Below are 20,059 nucleotides of genomic sequence, written 5' to 3'. Positions count from 1 at the left end.
GTTAAACTTGTAGTCCCCCTGCCTCAGCTTCTCAAGTAGCTCAGATTATAGTTGTGTACCACTGCATTGGGAGACATTTTTAATTTTAAAAATCTCTTTTTGTTTTAAAAATTCTCTTTCTGTTTCTCCTCTCCTTTCTTCCTTTACCCACATAAAAAGAAAAAAAAAAAAAAACAGAGGGCTAAGTTTGGAAATAATACAAAGACCAAAATTCAACTTCAGATAGTCTGGAGGAAGAAAGGAACCTTAAGTCCAAAGGATGCTATGAGTCCTGGGAAGGCCAGCTATCAACCTGGTGATGAGGGCCCATATCAGCAACTCTGTGCTTGCTTATTTTGAGGAGAGATTTTAAAAAAGCAAAATTGATGACTATTAAACAGATTGTAAATTTTAAGAAGGAAATTTGATCTTGATTGTTGAATGTTACTAGTAAGTAAATAAATGGAAATGCAATATTACAGAATATAATATAAAAGATATAATTTTTTTAACATTTTAGATTAAGATCCCACTTAGACTCATTATATTACAAAGGCTTCATTTTAAATTCTATATTAAATGCTATAATTTAATACAATTTAAAGATAACCAGTTCCATCTAAGACAGGATATTATATTTATTTCCCATTTATAGTCTAGTCTGGTGGTTCTTCACCATATACATTATTGCTTTGGTGAAGAGGATTCTGACACTATCCTGTGGAGGCTGCAGTAGACTTCCTCACTTCTCATTCCACTTCCGTTGCCTCACTCATACCTAATATGGCATCAGGAGAGATGGACAAACATGTTTTTCTATTCTCAATGTAACTTTATAAAGTTGTACTTCCATCATGAATTTTTAGCTATTGTTAAATTGTCATCACTAACAAGCCCATCTATAAAACGGTCTTTGGGGAGTAACAAACTTTATGATGAATTCTTGCCACAAGGAAACATTCAAATATTCCTGCAGCTGGACTCCTGGTTAACCAGTTTATAAAAATGGTTATATGTAGGTGGGAAACAACCTCAAAAACAGTGTTTCCAAAAGTCACTAAGTTCAGATTTACTTCCAGACATCTGATACTACTAGCATTCCCTCTCCCACAATGTCACAAAAGTTACATGTTTTAAATTGGGACAGGCAGCTGCAGAACATTAAGTTTGTTTCTAAAGTGTCCAATTTAATTCACAAAAGTATATTGAGCCATGATCCTTCCATTTGTTGTATTTAAATATCCATTCAAGGTCAAGAAGTTTATCCTATAAACTCAGATGACATTACAAGGATCCCAAAGCATTTTCAGGTGGTATTTTTCTCAGACAGAATAGCTAGATACCCAGTTACTACATGTTAGTGTATGCAAGGTAATGATAAGGTCTGAAACAGTCCATGTCCTATGATAGGTAAAGTGGCAATCAAATTTACCTGCAGTTTACAAAGAAGAAAGACAAACCAGTTTCATCTCTGTAGATATTTGTGATCTGAAAATACTGCCATATTAATATCAATGTAATCTAAAAGATGTGGAATGAGTCTACAAGTAAGAAATTCTGAGTTCCTGACTTTTTTGGGTATACTACTAGCATTAGAAATAATTTGAAGCTTAAGGGTTTAGTTTTGTAATTGTTATCACTGAAGATTTTGTTTTTATTGCAATACTGATAATACTTAAGTATTCAGTTCAGATTTTCACAAACTGAGCAAGCATGTAACCAGAACATTACCAGCACCCAAAAACCACCCTCATGTTCTCTTACTTAAAACTCTCCCTCCACAGGGCAACCACTATTTTCATCTCAAAAAAGTATGGATGGGTTAGACTTGTTTTTGTGGTTTATTTTGTATCTGATTTCTTTCATTTGATAGTATGTTTATGAACTATCCAGATTATTGTGTTTGGTTATGAATTGTTCTTTTTTGATGTTTCATATTATTCCACTATGTGACTAGACCACAATTATAAACCATTCTACTGTTTATCAGCATTTGGATAGTGTTTGGATTTTCGTTATCTTGACTGGTATTGTTATGGACATTCCAGTACACATGTTTTGACTTCTTTTGGGAATGGCACTTAAGGTGGAATTATGGAATTATTTAACTCTCAGGCTACATATGTATTTTTCTTTGATAGAAACAGCCAAATAATTTTGTAAAATGATTATACCTACACTGGTGTTTTTTTAATGTGGAAAATAAGAAATTAAGCCAGACTTTCACCTTCTGATAATGACTATAAAACTGATTAATACAAGTGTTTCAGGTATCTCATAGGCACATACCTGAGAAGGAAGAAACAATCTTGAACTCTTCCCCATTAGAATAAACTCAGAAAATAATTCTCATATCCGACTTCAGAGATGTACAATGAAGACTTTAAAATACCTACTAACTCCACAGTTCAGCCTTACCTTAAACCAAAGATTCGAGTTGAGAATAAACATATGGCCACTAACTTTAGATAATAGAAAGTATTGTCTCAGAATTGAGATTTTAATTTGTTTCATGGATTTAGAATTGATTCTATGTGCAGTTTCCACTTATCGCCTAAAATATAACAGTTGGAGCCAAATTTCTGCTCCAGTTCCAAACCCAGTGTTTCACATGACCCACCCAGCTTCTTCAGTATATTTCTTTCACAATGCATTCTTTCAGACATGTCACTAAGATATAGTCACTCTGCCATTACCTACAATGCATGAACAAAAACTTCATATACCATTAGCTGACCCATCAGGTTCTAAATTCTACCTACTGTGCAATATATAGTAAGCTTTGTTTCAAGAAGTGAGCTCCTTATAAAACTGCTGGCTACATCCTATGATGACATCTGATAAATCATGTCCTGTCATGACCTTATTGACTTCTAAAGCTTACTATTTAGCCTTTTTCAGATATCCAAACTCATTCTTTTTAGGTTCTGATTTTAATCAGAGACAAAAAGGACAAAAAAACTGTCAAGCATCTACCTTAAGCTTGGGGTAGAGTCTCTATGTAGGCATATGAAAGATTCAAAAACAACTCAAGTATATGTGTGTGTGTTTTATATTCATGTACATGCTGCAGTCTAGCATTTTCTTTCAGATTCCTAACACTGCTAATCAGCATTAAGTTAAAGTAAAGCTCATATGAAATCATATGTCATCTGAAAATGAAATTGATTTTATAATGTAATCTGTCACTTCAAAGCTACACTAGTGTCCTACCATTATTTTATTTTGTCATATTCTCCAAATTGCATTGATAAAACTTTGTCATTAATTCACATCATTTCAAGAGTGTGAAGTTCTTCATTTATCTCATAGATACTTCTTGTAGACCATACTATTAATCATACAAATGTAGAACATGAGAAAGCATATTATTAATGGATAAAATTTGATGATCTTTGGACAAGTGATGAGTTGGTTACTTTCTTCTCCATCTACCATCCCTTTTCTAATTTGTGCTGTAATCTTTCATCTCTGTATTGTCCTAAGTTTAATGCATTTGAATAATATCAATTTTATTGTTGGTTTTCAAAGCTCTGTGCTTATTAACTTACATTACCTGTCCTCATGTGAGTAGTACTTAGACTCAACCTTAGTCAAGTAATTACTGAAATTATTCAAAGGTGTCACTAAACTAATAATGAATTATAAGATAGTTACTGTCAATAATGCTTTATATATATCTATATTATGTGTGTATGTGTTTCCTATATAATGACTTAAAATTATATGGATAATAATAATTCCTTGATTCTGATTATTACTGTGGTGTTTCAAAACATTTTATTTTAGAGTAATGTTTTAAAGTAATGCTAATACTCAGTTATATCTTAGTATTTATTCCAACATATAATTCTTTTTTTTCAAATTAGGAACACTAAATTTACTTCTTTTTCTTCCTCCTCTTTTGTGCTTATTTTAATATTTAATTTTGAGCAATGAATCAAACAATATGAAAAAGCTAAAAAATTTTAAAATAGTGAATTTCAAATGCGATTAAATAATTAACAACAGATTTTATGAACAGATTTCAACAGTTCTTTCAATTAAAAAATTTTTTTCATACATGTGTATAGGGTAATAATGTCCATCTCATTCTTCCATCCTTCCCATCCTCACTGTCCAACTCCTCCCCTCACTCCCCTCTCTATAATCCAAATTCTTCTATTCTTCCCTACCCACCCCCCACTATGGATCAGCATCCACTTATCATTGAAAACATTCAGCCTTTAGATTTTGGGGATTGGCTTACTTAGTATGATATGCTCTAGTTCCATCCATATACTTGCAGATGCCATAATTTCATTCTTCTTTAAGGCTCAGTAATATTTCATTGTGTATATGTACCACATTTTCTTTATTCATTCATCTGTTGAAGGGCATGTAGGTTGGTTCCATAGTTTAGCTATTGTGAATTGAGCTGCTATAAACATTGATGTGGTTGTGTCACTGTAGATGCTGATTTTAAGTCCTTTGTGTATAGGCCAAGGAGTGGGATAGCTGGGTCAAATAATTCCATTCCAAGTTTTCTGAGGAATCTCCATAATGGTTTCCAAAGTGTTTGCACCAATCTACAGTTTCAACAACAATGTATGAGTGTACCTTTTTCCCCACATCCTTGTCAATGCTTATTGCTTTTATTCTTGATAATTGCCATTCTAAATGGAGTGAAATGAAATCTTAGTTTTGATTTGCATTTCTCTAATTGCAAGAGATGATGAACATTTTTTCATATGTTTGTTGATCGATTGTATTTCTTCTTCTGTGAAATGTCTCTTCAGTTCCTTAGCCCATTTATTGATTGGGTTATTTGGGTTTTTGGTGTTAAGTTTTTGAGTTCTTTTTAAATCCTGGAGATTAGTGCTCCGAGGTTCGTGTGGTAAAGATTTTTTCCTATTCTGTAGGCTCTCTTTTCACATTATTGATTGTTTCCTTTGCTGATAAGAATCTTTCTAGTTTGAATCCATCCCATTTATGGATTCTTAATTTTACTTCTTTTGCTTTAGGAATCTTGTTAAGGAAGTCAGGTCCTAAACTGACATGATGAAGGTATGGACCTACTTTTTCTTCTATTAGGTGCAGGGTTTCTGTTCTAGGGCCTAAGTCTTTGATTCACTTTGAGTTGATTTTTGTACAGGGTGAGAGATAGAGGTTTAATTTCATTTAGTTACATTTGGATTTCCACTTTTCCCAGCACTACTTGTTGAATAGACTATCTTTTCTCTAATGTATATTTTTGGTACCTTTGTCTAGTATGAGATAACTGTATTTATGTGGGTCTGTCTCTGTGTCTTCTATTTTGTACCATTGGTCTACATGTCTATTTTGGTGCCGGTACCAGCCTTTTTTTTTTTTTTTTACCTGTTGCTGTGTAGTATAGTTTTAAGGTCTGGTAGTGTGATGCCTCGTGCTTCACTCTTCTTACTAAGGATTGCCTTGGCTATTCTGAGTCTCTTATTTTTCCAAATTAATTTCATGATTGCTTTTTCTATTTCTATGAAGAATGTCATTGAGATTTTAATAGGAATTGTATTAGATCTGTATAGTGCTTTTGGTAGTATGGCCATTTTGACAATATTAATTCTGCCTATCCAAGAGCATGGGAGATCTTTCCATCTTCTAAAGTCTTCTTCAGTTTCTTTCTTTAGTGTTCTGTAGTTTTCATTGTAAAAGTATTTCACCTCTTTTGTTAGATTGATTCCCAAGTATTTTATTTTTGTCAAGGCTATTGTGAATGGAGTAGTTTTCCTGATTTCTCTTGCAGTAGATTCATCACTTATGAATAGAAATGCATTAGATTTATACTTATGGATTTTATATCTTGCTACATTGTTGAATTCATTTATTAGTTCTAGAAGTTTTCCAGTGGACTTTTTGGATCCTCTAAATATAGAATCATGTCATCAGCAAATAGTGACAACTTGAGTTCATCTTTTCCAATTCGTATCCCTTTAATTTCTTTTGTCTGTCTAATTGCTCTGGCTAGAGTTTCAAGGATGATGTTGAATAGAAGTGGTGAAAGAGGGCATCACTGTCTTGTTCCAATTTTTAGAGGGAATGCTTTCAATTTTTCTCCACTTAGAATGATGTTGTCCATGGGCTTTAACATAGATAGCTTTTACAATGTTGAGGTATGTTCCTACTATCCCTAGTATTTCTAGTATTTTGAACATGAAGAGGTGCTGTATTTTGTCAAATGCTTTTTCTGCATCTATTGAGATAATCATATGATTCTTGTCTTTAAATCTACTGACATGATGTATTACATTTATTGATTTCTGTATGTTAAACCAACCTTGCATTCCAGGGATGAACCCCACTTGATTGTAGTACACTGTGTTTTAAATATGTTTTTGTATGCAATTTGCCAGAATTTTATTGAGAATTTTTGCATCTATGTTCATCAGGGATATTGGTCTGAAGTTTCTTTTTCCCTTGATGTGTCCTTGTCTGGTTTTGGTATAAGGGTGACACTAACCTCATAGAATAAGTTTGGAAGGGTTCCCTCCTTTTCTATTTCATGGAGTAATTTGAGGAGTATCAATGCTAATTGTTCTTTGAAGGTCTTGTAGAACTAGGCTGAGAACTGGTCTGGTCCTGGGCTTTTCTTGGTTGGTAGGCTTTTGATGGCATCTTCTAGTTCATTGCTTGAAATTGATCTGTTTAAATTGTGTATGTCCTCCTGCATCAATTTGGGTAGATCATATGTCTCTAGAAGTTTGTCGAAGTCTTCAAGTTTTTCTATTTTATTTGAAATTTTCAATTTGTATTTAAATTTTCAATATAGTTTCTAATTATCTTTTGTATTTCAGTAGTATCCATCTTGATAATTCTTTTTCACCATGAATTTTAATAATTTGAGTTTTCTGTCTTTACCAACATATAATTCTTGAATAAAATGTTTAACATAAGTAGGCCCTTAAGGAAAATGAGACACCATGAGTGAGAATCAGCAGAAACAACCAAACATAAAAACAGATACACAAAGCCTTGAGATACAAGAATTAAGAGACATGGATCCCAAATGATATGCCTTTACGCCATGTACAGACAGAGAAACAACATGTATCCCATTTGTTTACAATAAAAAAAAAAAAAGAGACATGGATCCTAAAATAGTTGATCATTGTGTCTAAAGAACACATTACTACTCTTCTCACTAAATTTTTTTGTTTTGGAAAATATAGTTTTTTTTAATGTTATTTATGCTAACACTAAATGGATTTATCATTGTTTTTAAACTAAATCAATATTTTTATATATATCAGTTTTAATTTCTAATGCAATGAATAATTCACATAAACAAAGTCTTATTGGAGTTCTTAGTCATTTTTAAAGTGTTAAACATCTGAGACCCCAAAAGTTTGAGAATCATTGTAATGAAATAATAAACATGTTTTATAGTTATAATTATGAATACTTGCAACATAATTAAATAATTCTGGTACAGTAAAAAGAAATAGAATTTAAAATGGCATGCTCACTAATCACATGGTGGAAAATTATAAAATGTATTGGTTGTACTCTGACCCTGGGATTCAGGTGTGCATTTGGACAAAGATTAGAAAGCAAAATAGAAAATAAATGGATTTGGTTCATTAAGTAGCTGGGATACTCTCTTTGTTTATTTCCATTACTTTTGCAATTACATATTGTTACATAATAAATTTTTTTAATTTCATTGTTTATGCAAATAGCATACAATTTAATAATTATTATTTATCCATTTAATAATAATTTATGCAGACATTAAGAGTAGTTGTGGAATTTTTGCATCATAGTTATCTTTAAAATTTAATCATGAAAGTTTTAAGGATATTTCATTTTATAAATCATGTTTGCTAGGCTTGTTAAATTAATTTGCCTTTCTCAGGTATCATCTAACAACTAGAAGAAATTCTGTTCCTAAAAACCAGAAGAAATTCAGTTGGGATTAGCAAATAATTGTCTGAATCTATTCACAACATGAACACTCAACATTATAGACAAATAAGAATCTGCCTGTATTTTTAATTTTACAAATTTCTGTTAAAAACAAATGATTTGTTTTGTTTCTGTTTTTAGGAAATGACTATACCCTGGTGCTTAAGGAGAGCAGAACTTGTGTTTAAGTGTGTCAAAGGTGAGCAGAATCTCACATTTAACAACCAACTATATTTCTTCCCAAATGTCGAAAGCAAAGCAACCCGTAAGAAAGGATGTAAAAGTTACCTCTGTTGTCTGATGCCTTTTTTAAGTAGTTAATCAAATATTTCTTAAGAGACCTTATAATTTATATTTTTCCAGTCACAAAATAAATTCCAAGTCCTCCTGAAATACCAGAATATTTGAATGTTATTTACATTTTGTTTGAATTCTAACTTGTTCTCTACTGCCTTAAAAATTATTTTTTAAAAATTGAGCCATATGTTTAAACTTAGTCTGTTTTAGCTTCCTTGTATGGGGGCCAACTAGGACTTGAGAAATCATGTTAGAGCATGTTAATAAAACTGTGTTAAACCTCTCTGACATGGAGAATTAGGGATAGCAGAACTTTATCTGTCTTTTAGGGTTAGCCTTTCCCATAGACAAGTGTCTACCTAAAAAGTCAAGACAGGAAGCTCCACAGTGAAATTCAGCTATCTCAACAAGTACCTGGGAGACTGGAAGGCCAAAACAGCAAAGCCTATTGTCTATTTTAGGTTTCATGATGGAAATGGCTTCATGGGATGGAGGAATTTCTAGGACTGTGCAGTTTCTTGTACCACAGGTATGTTATCTGAATAGATCTCACCCCAGTTAAATCTCCTTTATAATATTCCTCACACATATGGTAAGGTAGGTAGCCTTAAAACTCATAAATATAAAAAAAAAGCTAACAGCTTCCTATTTTTTAAGGGGAGTATCATTTGGATGCCATAAAGGCACTTAGATTATTGTCAAAGATGTCAACATTTACTATTCAAGAGATATTTTATTTACCCCCAAAACCAAACTTGACTTACCTGTCCTTCATTTATTTCTACATTTATGTCATACAGACTCTGAAGGGTTTGTACATAAGGGCATGAACAGAGAATGATTCTGAATAGAACTTAGAAAAATTAGTAGCATTTTATTTCAGATTATACTAGGGTTACCAAGAGGATTTTCTAGTAATCAGACTTATTATTTAACAGAAACAACACAGGTTCTCAGAGGATAGAGTCAGAAAAACAGCCCAGTCCATAGCTGTACAATTAAATCAGTCATGAACACAAACTTTTTGTGTTTTTTTACCTTTTGCAGAGTATTTCTGAAGAAATGTTTTATCAACTTAGTAACATGCTCCCTCAGATCTTCCGAGTTTCATCAACACTCACTCTGACATCCAAGCACTAAACCCTTATAGGTGGACACACTGGCAGAAGCGGATTGTTAAACTCTCCAGGAACTTGAACTATGCTGGAATCCTGTCAAGCAAAAGATGTCCAGAAAGCGAACCTGCAACCTAAGCCACAAATGAAATCATGATATATGTCTGTGAAACATTCCAAAAATTTGTATACTGAACAGACTAGTGATCAGCCCCTAAATGAAACATTCATTCTTTATGTCTTTTTATGAAAGAATATCATCCTTTTTCTACTTTTATGTCCTAAATTGAATGTTAGTAAGTTAATACTTCCTTTTTATCACAAACATTTGCTATAGGAATCTGTTGAGTACATTTTTTGTGGAGACCTTTGACTTTCCCAGAAGGCTTGAATTACATACCAGGTACAAGCCATAACTACTTTACTTGTCAAATCAAAATTAAAAAGCAGTGAAATATGCATTGAAAGTATGGGTTCCTTGTGGAAATCTTTCTGTAGAAATACAAATATTTGAGAAATATGTGCTTATTCTTTTAAATTGTCTTGCCTCAAAGCCTTGCTTTTAATCTACTCTTTCTAAGTTTGTATAAGTTAAGAGTCAGAAAAGTCTTTGAATTCTTTACCTCTGTCTCATCTTCCCTCTGTGACCTTGCCCTTGTCTATTAATAACATTTCATGGGCTGGGAAAATAGTGTTCTTTTTTGCCAGCCTGATGTAAAGTTAGTCCAAACCAGCACCTGGCAGGATTTTAGTGCTCAGCAACACTGTGACAATATTGTGACAATCAAAGAATGAGGGATTATTTTTATTTTTTCTGTTCTTCCTGCATTCTCAGCTTTCTTACCCATTCCTCTACCCCTTATTTTCTTTGCAGATAAAAGTATCCCTATTTCTTACTGATTCCCATCCTTTTCCATTGTCTTTCTTCCACACTGTGTCATCTATCTCATCTGTAACAATTTTGCCATGACTACATTAAACAAAAGCATGCAGACATTTATAAAAGCTATAGTTTCATCAAACCCAAGTTGTGTGAATATTGCAAGTGGCCAATGGAATGAAATGGAGGGTCTTTGGTGCCCTGATAAAGTGTTATATCTTGAATATAGAAACAAAAGCATTATAACTAGGAGTGAATAGGTGAATATCAGAGACTTTTAGTTCTTAAATCAAGATGGAGGTGGGTATAGTGGGATCAAATAAAAGGCATTCAAAAAGAGACGTTAAGAATCTTTCCACAGAATTCTGTAATCTAAGATTACAACCAACAGCTTGAAGGTCACATCCTGTATTGGTGTACAGGAGCAAAGATTCATTCATTCATGGAAGTTCAGTAAATGTTGCTAACCAACTCTGTCACCTCCAGGCTATTTTATTAAGTTACTTATAAACTGGAAATTTCAACTTTTGATCAATGAAATCAAGATATAATTACTGAATATCCATTTTTCAGTTGGAACTGTGTTATAAGAGATACATAAGCAGTAAGCTTTGGAAAATCATGCCTATGATATTACATACTATTGATGGAAACACCAAGCTGATGGCAAATATGTAATTTCAAATACCACTCATATGCATTTAAATGGTAGGGATTTAATTAGGCAGTAATTAAGGAAGACTAGAGTTTTGTATTTGGGCCAAAAAGGGTAAGATTATGATCTTTTTCTGAGTGTCCTGGAGAGCTTCTTGAAGGGAAGTAGTTTCAGGCACTTTATAAAGATGTTGTGCTGATCTTCTTTCTGTCACTCTGTCAGAACACCTGAGGTAATCAACTTTGCAGTAGGAAAGATTTATTTTGGCTCATGGATATAGAGGATATAGAGGTCTCAGTCCATGGTTACTTGGCCCTGTTGCTTTGGACTTTTAGTAACACAGTACATCATGGCAGGAATGTGTGGTCAAACAGGACTGTCCACTTCATGGTTGGAAGAAAGTAGACAGATGGGAAGATCTGGGGGTCCCAATATCCCCTTCAAGGGCATGCCCCCAGTGACTTAACTTCCTTCCACTAGGACCTACCTCCTAAGGATTCCACCACCTCCTATAATAGCACCACAGGCCAGACATTTAGCACATGGTCTTTGGAAGACATTCAAGATCCACAGATCTGAAAAAGGTACCTTAGCAGACTGAGAATAGAAAAAGCATTCAAGCATTCTAGGTATAAGTGCAGATAGGAGTCATGATGAATGGCCAGTATATTGAGAGAAGCTAACCTCAAGAGTCTTTGGAGTGGCAGGGCGGGTGTCTCAATGAGCAGAGTTTTCCACTTGTATAAATAGTTGATTATTCCCAAGACAGGCAGTGTCCTCAAGGCCTTAAAAGTATACACTGGGCTCCATTCTGTATTGTTCTTTCCTTCACTCCCTTGTGTCTGCTCTCAAAACACCAAACCAAGCAAGACTATAACCTTGCCATCGATCTAGAAGTATGGTACCAGCATGTGTGACCAAAATGGAAGAAATATATGAAAAAGATTTTCAACAGAAAGAATCTTGATTGCCTGGGAACTGGAACATCTCTTGTTGACGCAGCACATGCCATCATTTATGTCATTTCAGTTGGAGCCTGGCTAATTCTCACAAGAAGCAAATGTTTCACTAAGGAAAGATGAATCCATGGAGACATTCCTATTTTAGAGGCCCTAACGAGAATTCACAGAGCTGTGTAGAAAGAATAAACAAAGCTTAGAGACTGGAGCTATGTCAGTTTCTTGTTGAAAAAAGTTGCTTTTCTGTGACTTCATTTTTCCCATTTAGATAAAATTGGACTGCATTGCTTAAAAGGACTAACAGCAGTGTAAAAATAATTATCCTAAATTTGAAATAATAAAACTATTTTACCATCTGTGCAAAAGTACGTCTTCAGAACCATTTAAATTAGTGATGTTTCTATCTTCTTACCATCCAGAAATCTTTTTATTAGCTTCCCCATATTTTTCTGAAATACTTTGAAAATTTAGCAAACAATTGAAATTATTTGAGCAAATCTGTGGAGATAAGCTGATTGACAAGTGATACATAGTACTATCACATAGAATTATTGTATAATTACAGGCAGATTTGCAAAAACTAAGACAAAAGCTTGACATTTGATTTAACTCGTGGGATTTCAACCAAGTGACATGTATTTTTTGAAAGATCATTTAAATAACTTGATGACATCTTAAAACACCACTAATTCCAGGAACTCTAAGTTGTAAACCATGACTTTAAACAGAAGTATGTACATGTGAATATATTAAAACCCAAAGGCAGAGATAAAGACAACATAAGTAACCGGTTCCCTCTAAGGATCACATTCAACAACAGTAAGCGTAAACAGTGTCTTCCATGCAGAAGAACACAATGCTAAGTGATAGTTGGCCTCTCGAAGTTATGCAAAAGCCATGAGACTTGTAAAGCAAGACAACTGTCAGGCATCATCTGTGATGCTGACAATCTAATGACCAAGATGAAAACCCATTTAAAACTAGGGAATAGATGAATGAATCTTGAGATTCTCTGCAGGACCAACATGTGCTTGTGACATCGTGTTCAACAGTGAAGATTATTATGACACGCTGCAGATTCCTTGTGCTGTTCTTTTCCTGTTTTCTCACAGGAAAATGCTTCCTGATACACCCAAATGAAGACTTGACTGAACTTCATGCCACACAATCAATTCTCATTAATTGCAGATTCCACATTTTTTAATTCACCTGCTTCCTAAAATTTATTTTTATCTAATAAAGGAATTTACAAAAGCAATAATTTCATCAAATCCAAGTCAGGAATGTGTTGTAAATTTCCAGCAGAATGACATGCACTTTCAGGTTCATTAGCAAATATTCACAGATTGGCAGAAAATTTGAGTCATTCAAAGCACACCTTCCCAGTTCATATGGGGAAACTTTGCCATCTTGCTTCAGCTCTCATACTGTAAACAAATGTTCTTTCCATGGTCTATTTAGTGGCAAGTGTTTTGCATTTTTGTACTCTTTGCTGGTATTGTCTATGTAAAGTACCCCCTAAACCCCCAGCATAGTTAGTGCTGAGGTGCTATCTTACTGTTCCCAAGTGCAGCAAAGCTCTATGTACATTATGGAGGAAATACAGTCAATATAATGCTGTAAATCAAGAGTTCGATGTCAATGAATCAAAATGTATATTGAACAAGGTGTCTTTAAACAGAAACATGCATAAGATAAGGTAATATGATCGTCAACTGATGAGAATGTGGCCAGAGGCTTGCAGGAATCTAAACTCTATTGTCCCATAAGTTTAGAATTCACTAATTCAGTGTTCATAGCAACTTTATAGAACATAACTACTGTTAAAAATGAGATCATCTGTATATGTCTTCTTTCACAGGTAAGAGAGCATAAGAACTATCTGCAGATATCTTTGGTATATGGAGAATGGAACCTAGAACACATTATCAAAAAAAGCAAGTAGATTCTTTCTAGAGATGAAACAGAGCTGCACTGTCTGTCACAGGTTAGGTGTGATGCTTGCAGGAAGAAAGCAGACCGAAGGAAAATGTCATAGGCCTCTCCCCTCCTCTCTTTCTTCCCTGCTTTCTAACTTTCTCTTCTTTTTTTTTCTTTGTAATGAATCCTGGCTTCCTATTATCAGCTCATCTGTGCTCTAATGTCACTACTCTAAGCAACAGTATAGCAGCAAAGGTCAGGAGCATACTCCCTAGAGTTACACAAGGCTGGTTCAAATGCTGGCTCTCCAATTTATTCACTGTGACTTGTTACATTGGGCATATTACCTAACCCTCCTAAGCATGTTTTCTGATTGGTAAGCTAGGAAAAATTAATAATAGGATCTACCTCACTGAGTAGTTGGAAGGATTAAATAAGAAAGTACACACTACCTGGCATATAGTCATTCTATAAATATTTGCTGCTATTATCCTTCCTTACTTCATTCCTTCCTGTCTCCTCTTCCTTCCTTTCTTCCTTCCTGTCTGACCTTTCTCTTTTTCTTCCTTCCTCTCATTAGATAGTAGGGATACTAAGTCACTCAAAACATTATGACCTCAAGGAATTTATAGCCTAATTGAGTTGGGAAGAGAACACATGGTAACTCACAATATCAGCAACATAGACTAAGGCTATACAGTCAGTGCAGAATAAAGCATACGCAAAGTGCCATGGAAACCAAAGTAGACACACCAGCAATGTGTTGGACCAAAAGAGATGCTGAGTCCATTGAGAGCAGCCTGCTTAGCCCTGCCTCTCTCTGGCATCGAGTGGGTATCCTCTGAGAGCCCTTGTCACTCTCAATAGGTCAAGCACAAATCCTCCTGGCAGACAGACAGAATGCCACCTGTGCCAGGAATGAAAACAGCTTCAGATACAAAGGACTAGGCAGGTTAGAATGTCAAGAGGAAGTCACAAGGTAGATGACTAACCCTGTATTTATTTGGTGGAACAGGAAGGACTAACATTTTTATCAGGTGAACCTAGATTTTAGACATAACAATAGTATGAAGTAGTTACAGAATTTAAGGTCTCCTACAGTGCTTCTATAGTGCTTCCCCGGTGTCATCTCTTATGACTCTTGTCAGTGAGCTGATCATATGTTTCCTGTCTTCCAGGTGACCAACTGAAGCAAGAGATGAAATGTTAGGAAGGAATAGAGAAGATGTCCTGGATGAGAGAAGAGGATTAGGATGCAGAAATGACTAACCTACTTAGTCTACTGTGTGTGGGTGGGGATGGTGAGCAGGGTTGGGCAATAGGACAATACTGTTCTTTGCTTTTTAAACCATTCATCTCCTCTATCTTGGCTAGTATAACACATTTTCTTTCCTATCTGAATTTTCTTTTAATGTGAAATACTTCAAATATACAGAAAAGTTAGGATAATTGTATGTGTAACACATACCCATGTATTTACTACCTGTATTTGTTAACATTTTACCATATTTTCCTTAGGGCTCTCTTATTTTTAACACATAAAGCATCACAGTTACAGGTTGAAGTACTCCACTTTCTCTGCTCTTCAGATCTATTCTTCCTCCTTGAATGAGCTTTTCTAATAACAAACCTATCCAAAACTTAGTGGCTGAGAAAATAAGCATTCATTCTTTGTGATTCTATGGGTCATCTCAACAGTTCTTCACCTGGGCTTGTTCATGGGTCTTCAGACAGATGAAAGTCAGTTAAGCAGCTCTGATGATCTTGGCTGGACCCATCCTATGTTTGACATTGACTGACTGCAGGCTGGAATAGATTACCTCAGCTGGGACAACTGGACTTTCCTTCACTGAGTCTCATCCCTGGACACTAGCCCACACTTGTTCACATAATGGTAGCCAGGTTGGAAAAGAGAGAATTAACACAACATCATTTCTACCACATTCTGTTGACTAAAGCAAATATCAAAATGAGCTAAGAATCAAGAGGTAGAGTAATAGACTTCACATTTTGATGAGAGGTGCTTACATGAGTCACTTTACAAAGAGCACAGGATGGAGAAAAGAATTGGGAATCTTTATGCCATCCATGTGTCTGTTTTTCTCTCCTCAGTAGTAATCACTATCTAGATTTTGTTGTTCCTCATTTTATGGGTTAATTCATAGTTTTGATGCATAGTTTTTACACTATATAGTGTAACTGTGAAATATATATAGTGTTACATCAAAAGCTTCATTTTCTATATATCATTCAATAACTTCCTTTTTAAAAATCCAATGCCATGCTTTGGGAATTTAATCATGCTGATACACTTATAGCAACTTTATTAATCTTGGTGGTAGCATGTTATTTTTGAATACTCTGAATTATATGCCTATAGCCCAATTTGTTTATTTATCCATTCTATTTATTGACAATGAGGTAGCTTCCACCCATTTGGTCCCATGCTGCAACAGCCCCATTCTTACACATGTGTTACTGTGCACATATGTTCAAACTTCTCTAGGGTTTATGAGTAGGTTTTCTGGATTGTAAAGTATGGACATCTTCGAATTTAATATATATGTTCTAAATTTAACTCCAAAGTGATTATACCAAATTTCCCTTCTACTGGCATATATGAGGGTTCCTTTTCCTCCATAGCCTCATATAAACTACAGGAATTTTTCTTACCATTCTGATAAGCATGAAATAGCATCTCATTATTGTTTGGCATTTCCCTGGGTTCTGGTGATATTAAGCAGTATATGTGAGGTGTTTTTGTTTTTGTTTTTGTTTTCAGTATTGTCTGAACCCAGAAGCACTTTACTACTGAGTTACATCCCCAGCCCTTTTTATTTTTTTTATTTTGAGACAGGGTCTTGCTAAGTTGCTTAAGGCCTCCCTAAGTTGCTGAGGCTGGCTTTAAACTTGTGATCTTTTGCCCCAGTCTTTCTTTAAAGTTTCTTTTTATTTGCTCTATTTAGTTATGCATGACAGCAGAATGCATTTCAATTAATTTGTACACAAATGGAGTACAACTTTTCATTTCTCTGGTCGTACACAATGTAGAGTCACACCATTCATGTAATCATACATGTACATAGGGTAATGATGTCCATCTCATTCCACCATCTTTCCCACCCGCTCCTGCCTCCCCTCAACTCATTCCCCTCTATCCAATCCAAAGTTCCTCCATTCCACATCCCCTTATGTATCAGCATCCACTTATCAGAGAAAACATTTGGACTTTGGTTTCTGGGGATTGGCTTATCTTGTTTAGCATGTTATTCTCCAACTCTATCCATTTACCTGAAAATGCCATAATTTTATTCTTCTTTAAGGCAAGTAATATTCCATTGTATATATATCTAGGTTGGTTCTACAATTTAGCTATTGTGAATTGAGCAGCTATAAACATTGATGTGGCTCCGTCACTGTAGTATGCTGATTTTAAGACTTTTGTATATAGGCAGAAGTATGGGATAGCTGAGTCAAATGGTGGTTCCATTCCAGATTTTATGAGGAATCTCCACACTGCTTTCCAGAGTGGCTGCACCAATTTGCAATCCCACCAGCAATGTATGAGGGTACCTTTTTCTCCACATCCACGCCAACACTTATTGTTGCTTGTATTCTTGATAATTGCCATTCTGACTGGAGTGAGATGAAATCTTGGAGTAGTTTTGATTTGCATTTCTCTAATTACTAGAGATGTTGAACATTTTTGTGTATTTGTTGATTGTATTTCTTCTGTAAAGTGTCTGTTCAGTTCCTTAGCCCATTTATTGATTGGGTTATTTGTATTTTTGTTATTAAGATTTTTTAGTTCTTTATAAATCCTGGATATTAGTGGTCTATCTGAAGCACATGTGATAAAGATTTTCTCCCACTCTGTAATGTTCCTGCCTTTTGACACTTTATCAAAGAACTAAGTGGGAGAACAGGTGTGCATCACCACACCCAGCTAGCAAAACATATGTTTGTTGGCCGTTTGGATTTCCTTCTTTATGAGCTGCCTGTGTGAATTCTTGGCCCATTTTTTTCTTAGATCGTTTGTCTTTTTCATATTGGTTTTGCAAACATTTTTCTATATTCTGAACATTAAACTTTACTAGTTTTTCTTGCAAATTTCTTTTCACAATTTATGGTTTATACTTTCACTTTTTAAATTAAACCTTTTAGTTGTTATTTTTGGGGTGTTTTATTTGTTTATTTTTTATTTTTTGTCTATTGTGCTGGGGATCAAACCCAGGGTCTCACACATGCAAGACAAACTCTACCACTGAGTTCATCTTTTCACTTTTTCTTTTATTTTATGTTTTACAGAGGTTTGAGATTTTAATGAAATATAATTTCCTACTCTTTTCCTTTATAGTTCGAACTTTTTGCATCTCATTTCAGATATCATTTCTTACCTCAGGATCATAGCTATGGCTATCTACTCATCTGTTTCTTTCTAAGAGTTTTAATGTTTTTCTTTTTATTATTTAGACCTTAATCCATCTGGTATTCACTTTTGTGTATTGTGAAGTAGCCTCCAGTTTGGATATGGAGATATGGATATGGAGAGAAACAGGGAGAAAGCAATAAGACATTATAGCTAAAAATTTTCCAGAACTTTCCAGAACACGAATCTTTAGATTCAGGAGGTAGGTTGAGATCTGAGCAGGAAAGCAAAAATAAAGCTGCACCTAGACCCTTTGTGATAAAACTACAGAACATCTAGAACAAAGAACTTTAAAGTCTCTAAAATTTTACATTAAATCAAAGAAAGAGATATGAATGATAATTCCAGAGACCACAGGTTTCTCAAAAGGAACAATTTCTTCTCAAGAGACACCAGAAGATGGTCAGTGTGAAGGGAGAATAACTGTGAACTGAACATGTGTTTTACCCAGCTGAACAGTCATTTAATTCTTACCCATCAGCTCCATTGACCAATACCTTGGACAAATTATTTAACTGTTTTAATCCTGGTTCACTCATCTATAAAGTATAATTAATGCCTTTTCCTCTCTATATAGAACCACACAAGGAAAAAATGATAGAATGTTTTACAAAATATAAAGTTATGGGCTGGGGAGATAGCTCAGTTACCTCACAAGCACAAGGCCCAGGGTTCAAGGCCCAGGGTTCAATCCCCAGCACTGCAAAAAAAAAAAAAAAAAAAAAAAAAATATATATATATATATATATTATATATATATATATAAAGTTATAAAAGTTGAATTTGATTCTTGAGAGCAGGATTAGAGTTGAGTATGAAGATTTTCATGTCTTTGGGGAGTTGAAACAGGGCATGAATGAATAAATGTGTGGCTGGAGGAAGGAATAGAATCATGCATTAAATAAATATTCACTGAGTATCTGTTGTGTGCTGTGCTAGAAACATTGTGTAGTGATGAATGCAGCAGATACTAGAAGCATTGGCAGATATGACCCCATCCCCTGTTTAGTAGGAGAGATACATAGTAAATCAATAAACAGATATGTATGTGATTATAAATTACCATGGGTCCCATGGGAAAATAACAAGCAAATGTAATTGATATGAAAATAAAAGAAAATTTTTAGGAGGAAATGACATTTAATGTAAGACCTGAAAAACTGGTAGTAACTAGCCAAAGAATAGAGGAAGATGCTTTTCCAGGTTGAGGAAACAAAATAAAACAAAAACAAATGAACAAAAACAAAAAAATAACAGCCACAGCATGTACATGAATGAATGAATGAATGAATGAATGAATGGGAGAAACTGAATATCCACATTTCTGGCTAGAAGACTGAAAATAGAGACACAAGGAAAGTGTCAGAAGCTCTCCCCTAAAGATGTTTATGAATTCCTGTGCTCACTCCAGAGGTGTGCCAGTGTGGGTCTGATCCTAAACACCCTGCCAAAGACTTTGAGAACTGAACCATGGGACAGACCAACATCCAGACTGCAGACTCCACTGAGTGGCACTTAGGTGAGAAAAATTCTTGTAGCGCTGCAAGTTTTTGAAAATGGAACTAACATTGAAACCATAAGCCCCAAAAGGTTGATCTGCATGTTGAGTCCTGACACAAACTAAGCTGATTACTAGTAGGATAAAAAGGTCAATATTCTCCATAGGACTGAAACAAAATTACTACAGTCTGATAACATGATAGTAAAGTGTCCTGGATACAATCTAATGCTGTTTTAGTCAGCTTTTTCACTGCTGTGACTAAAAGACCTGACAAGAACAATTAGTGGAGGAAAAGTTTATTTGTGGGCTCACAGTTTCAGAGGTCTCAGTCCACAGATGACCAACTCCATTCCTCAGGGACCACGGTGAGGTAGAACATCATGGTGGAAGGTGTGGTAGAGGAA

The 20,059-nt window shown here is 34.7% G+C and overlaps 1 protein-coding gene across 6 annotated transcripts in view; it reads left to right on the top strand.

Annotated features, from left to right (window-relative positions):
• The window catches only part of C4H12orf4 (chromosome 4 C12orf4 homolog), a 42,615-nt gene extending 30,451 nt beyond the window's left edge, over positions 1-12,164 (top strand). For 3 of the 6 annotated variants that reach the window (XM_047551697.1, XM_047551695.1, XM_047551696.1), the window contains 3 exons: positions 8,041-8,098; positions 8,658-8,725; positions 9,244-12,164. In XM_047551697.1, the coding sequence (XP_047407653.1) occupies positions 8,041-8,098; positions 8,658-8,725; positions 9,244-9,336 (219 nt within the window). In that variant the 3' untranslated portion in view covers positions 9,337-12,164. Of the gene's footprint in view, positions 1-8,040; positions 8,099-8,525; positions 8,638-8,657; positions 8,726-9,243 lie in introns of those variants that run through there. The other 3 variants (XM_047551693.1, XM_047551692.1, XM_047551694.1) reach the window with 2 other exon arrangements.
• The last annotated feature ends 7,895 nt before the right edge of the window (positions 12,165-20,059 follow it).

This window comes from Sciurus carolinensis, chromosome 4 (assembly GCF_902686445.1).
Source record: "Sciurus carolinensis chromosome 4, mSciCar1.2, whole genome shotgun sequence".
Classification (NCBI taxonomy): Eukaryota; Metazoa; Chordata; class Mammalia; order Rodentia; family Sciuridae; genus Sciurus; species Sciurus carolinensis.
The sequence above is the reverse complement of the archived record's forward strand: the minus strand, read 5'-3'. Positions and strand labels throughout refer to the sequence as shown.